The 3638-nt window shown below is 38.6% G+C and overlaps 1 protein-coding gene across 15 annotated transcripts; it reads right to left on the reverse strand.

The window, feature by feature from the left end:
* Nucleotides 1-650: 650 nt before the first annotated feature.
* Nucleotides 651-3423, reverse strand: LOC112695578 (calmodulin-binding protein 60 B). Of its 15 annotated transcripts, none has more exons than XM_072197908.1 (8): nt 3007-3423; nt 2840-2909; nt 2620-2717; nt 2041-2516; nt 1806-1966; nt 1511-1732; nt 1269-1389; nt 651-1202 (listed from the first exon to the last, which is right to left on the reverse strand). In XM_072197908.1, the coding sequence occupies exons 1-8, from the start codon at nt 3105-3107 to the stop codon at nt 826-828; spliced, it is 1626 nt and encodes a 541-aa protein (XP_072054009.1). In that variant the 5' UTR covers nt 3108-3423; the 3' UTR covers nt 651-825. The 15 variants fall into 15 exon arrangements, with proteins under 15 accessions (XP_072054009.1, XP_025603754.1, XP_072054016.1 ...); XM_025747969.3 differs by having other exon boundaries at nt 2041-2534; nt 3007-3402; XM_072197915.1 differs by having other exon boundaries at nt 2823-2909; nt 3007-3401.
* Nucleotides 3424-3638: the final 215 nt, after the last annotated feature.

Consider the following 3638-nt stretch of genomic DNA (forward strand, 5'->3'; position numbering starts at 1 on the left):
TAAAAGTACTTTTAAAGTATTTTTTTTTATAGATAAATAAAAAGAAGAATATTATATTATTGTTGCAACAACGGTGACAAATTACTTGCGAGTTGTGTAAGCACTAGATGAGATCTGAATAAAAGTTTTGGTTTTATGAAAGAGGAAATATGTAGATGGACTCATGGAAGCTGAAAAGTTATGTTAGCGTGTGAATTGGAGGAGGAGGGACACAACTGACCTGAGCTGAAGCTATTATTGATTTTGAGACCAGAAGTCCTCTATTGGCTCATACATACATCATTTTCTTCGCATTCAACTCGGATCTGTATTTCTACTTACTTAGATGAGTTGTGTTGTTTGTTGTTGGAAATGTAAGCCTAAGAAATAAGAATACATACATATATGGCTGGAGAGTGGAGGCCGGAGAAGGAGAAGTGGCCATGAGACTATTAACGGACTTATCACTTGAACATAAATTAATGGCAGTACAGCTATTTCAATTGTTATCATTATTATTTTGTCTGTTTCGGTGTGGAGGAATGGTGGTGGGAATCTTGTCTTCTACCATACCACGTGAGGCATTGCAAATAATAATACAATGTAGTTTAGACAACATTATTTCATTTTATTTTCTCCATTCAATTGTATATCTAAAATGCGAAGCAATATTGAATTGAACTTGGAACTAGATAGAATAATAAGTAGAACATTAATTACATTAACTGAGGGATGATTATTTACGTTACAGCTTGATACATACATACAGAATCCAACAAATAAAGAAATAAAGAAATTGAATAATGAATAACTGATCAATTTGAGATGAGTTTCTACTTTCTAGCATTACTGATAGGGAACAAGAAGCTTGGGCTTCCTTTTGGCGGCATAGAGAATGGTCCATTTAAGAACATTACGAATGACAGCAGTTCGGATTTTAGCCCACACAGTGTTGCACCCACCTTTGCTTGACCAATGCATATCAAAGACAGGGAATGAATCGTTGGATGATGTTGCCCCATAATCACCTCCAACATAGTAAAAGGGGTAAACTGGGTCCGAGTAATTTGGAAAGGGATCAACCATGTTGATGTTGCTCCATCCGCTATCGCCAACGAACTCTTCCCGTCCCACCTGATGTTGACTGGAACACCCTACTTGCTCGTTAACACTCTGTGCGCCTGATGCTGTCGATGCCGATGCTTGAACCATTTGTGCTTGCCCTGCACATTCACATAATTATCAACAACATACATTAATTAATATTAATCTATATATTTATGCAATACCTTGCTGATGAGAAACTGGGAAATCGAAGTTTTCCAGAGATTGACCCGCTGAACTTGCGCCAAATGGCTTCAAATCCTTCAAGTTCTTGTATGCTTGCCGCTTTACAGTTTCCACCCAACGCTGCCATTCACATGCACAAGTCTTTTCATCAAATTAGGCACTCTATAATTATGATCTGATATTGAAACCGTGGCAAGTGTTCTCGTTCATACTCATATGAACAAGCCGCATAAATACAAACCTTGCCTTCCGAATTCAAAGACTCTAGGCTGCAAAAATTTTGGCCATCAAATGAAATCGCCACAGGCTCATAGATGCAATTTAAGACAAGGGATGCTGCTATTGGTTGCTCTGCTGTTCCTGCGAAATATTGATAGATGTAGCGCTCATCATTATCTATGGCACAAGACTTGGCATGCTCAATAATCTTCTCCCATGACTTCCCCGGAATGTTGCCGGTTTTCTAATTCCACAAGCAGAAACGTCAGATTAGCATATACATGTACATATAACATTAACAAATTGCAAATCTATACCTGTTTTAGTGAAGCTTGGTCAGTTGTGAGCAAGCGCAACAGATCCTTGACAGTTTTGATTCCATTGGAGGACAACTGCTTGCGGATCGGACCATTTTTCGCTATCTTACGCAGACAACTCACCTTGTCATCCAACGAAGGACGATCCGGTTTCTCATTTGCTGATATATATTACAAGTAAAAGATTAGTAGACACCAAATATGACATGAAAAAGAATAAAAAAGACTTACTCACCCACTCCTCGCTTATCCTTCACCCTTATACGCTCGCTTCTTGCTTCCTTGATGTCTGAATTCGATGACAGTACCTTAATTCCAAGCCGGAACTTGCCGCTTCTTGTCCAGCAAGAGTTATCAGTAAACTCAACATTCTTGAAGAAGCCAACTCCATTTTCCATGGTAATAACCGTGTCTCCCTTGAGTAATGGTCCTTTTCCTTCTCTTGGACTTTCTATGTTGCTATTGAATTCCTCAGCAGTCCAATCCTCACTTTCAAAATCAGCCTTCAGGACACACAGCTGGACCTTCAAGGAGGGACCATCTCCCTTTGTTACCTTGCTGTTCTGAATTGTTGCATCACACACCGCAACCTGGAGCGGGGAACTGTCCTCTGCTGTGATGTTGATCTGTGTGAAAATGGTTGCAGGCAACCCTTTCATCAGACATAACTGCAATGATCTGCCTCTACCTGCTGCTGGACTAATCTGCCCCCTGACCGATAATCCATCACTAAGTTTGAATCACAAAAACAATATTTCTAATTAAATATATGGTTCTGTATATGTACACAAACATAGTTAAAATGGAAACATACCATGGGGAAGGTAGGTAACGCTGCAGTATAGGTGGAATCACCTGTTCTAACATACGTGGCATCACCTGTTCTAGCATAGGTGGCATCATCTCCTGTAACTGGTTTAAGAGAAAAAAGAACAATCAATAACACTTTTTTTTCCTTCCAAAAACTTAAGGTTAAGTTTCTCAATATGGAAATAAACAAACAAACAACCAACTCACTTCAGCTAAATACTCACCACTTTCCGAATTACAGGTTCCAAGATCAACGCCATGTCATTGGTGGAACCACTACCGGAAGCAGAAATACTAGTAAGTAAGGAAAAAGGGCACAGACGTTAAGAGCCTAAGAGGTGTAAAGTGCATAAAAGAAATGGTGAATCAAGAGAAGAGACTAGAGAGGTACCGGCTGTCTGGTAGTGCTGCTTTTCGTTTACAAAGAGGGAGTTGAAGGTCTCTGTCATCATTACCCTCATCGCTTGATGATCCTCTCTTGTTTGGTGCCATTCACTGATGCTTTCTAAACGCAACTTCTGTGTGAAGAGTTTTTTTTTTGGTCAAAGTGATTCTGGCAACCAAAAACAAAGAAGCAAGCTAGTTCTACACTTGTAGTACTAGACAAATTCACTCAACTAGTCTTGGTTTCAGAACTAGTTAGAGCAAGAAAGAAACTGGAAAAATTCAAGCTCAAATCCAGAAACTCTAAAATGTGATAATCACGCAACATTACTTTCGTTTTCAGTTGCTTTTATATATGTGAATTCTGAATCTGGGAAGAGTCCTCATTTTCTCATCTATCTCTTCCGCGTCAACTCCTAAAGTCAAGAGATATCAAAAATAAAAGTAAAAGTAAAAATAGTAATTGTAATTTTGCTGTGGTCACGGAAATAAATTAAACAAAAAAAAAATAAATCAAACAAAATAAGGAACTGCTTAAATAGAGGGGGCAGTCCTATTTAAAACTACTTTTAAATTCCTTCTAAGGTGAAAGAAGCTCCACATGCAAAAGTTGTAACTTCATCGCCATCTTTGTTATAA

The sequence above is a fragment of the Arachis hypogaea genome, chromosome 6 (genome assembly GCF_003086295.3).
Source record: "Arachis hypogaea cultivar Tifrunner chromosome 6, arahy.Tifrunner.gnm2.J5K5, whole genome shotgun sequence".
In the NCBI taxonomy this organism is placed as follows: Eukaryota; Viridiplantae; Streptophyta; class Magnoliopsida; order Fabales; family Fabaceae; genus Arachis; species Arachis hypogaea.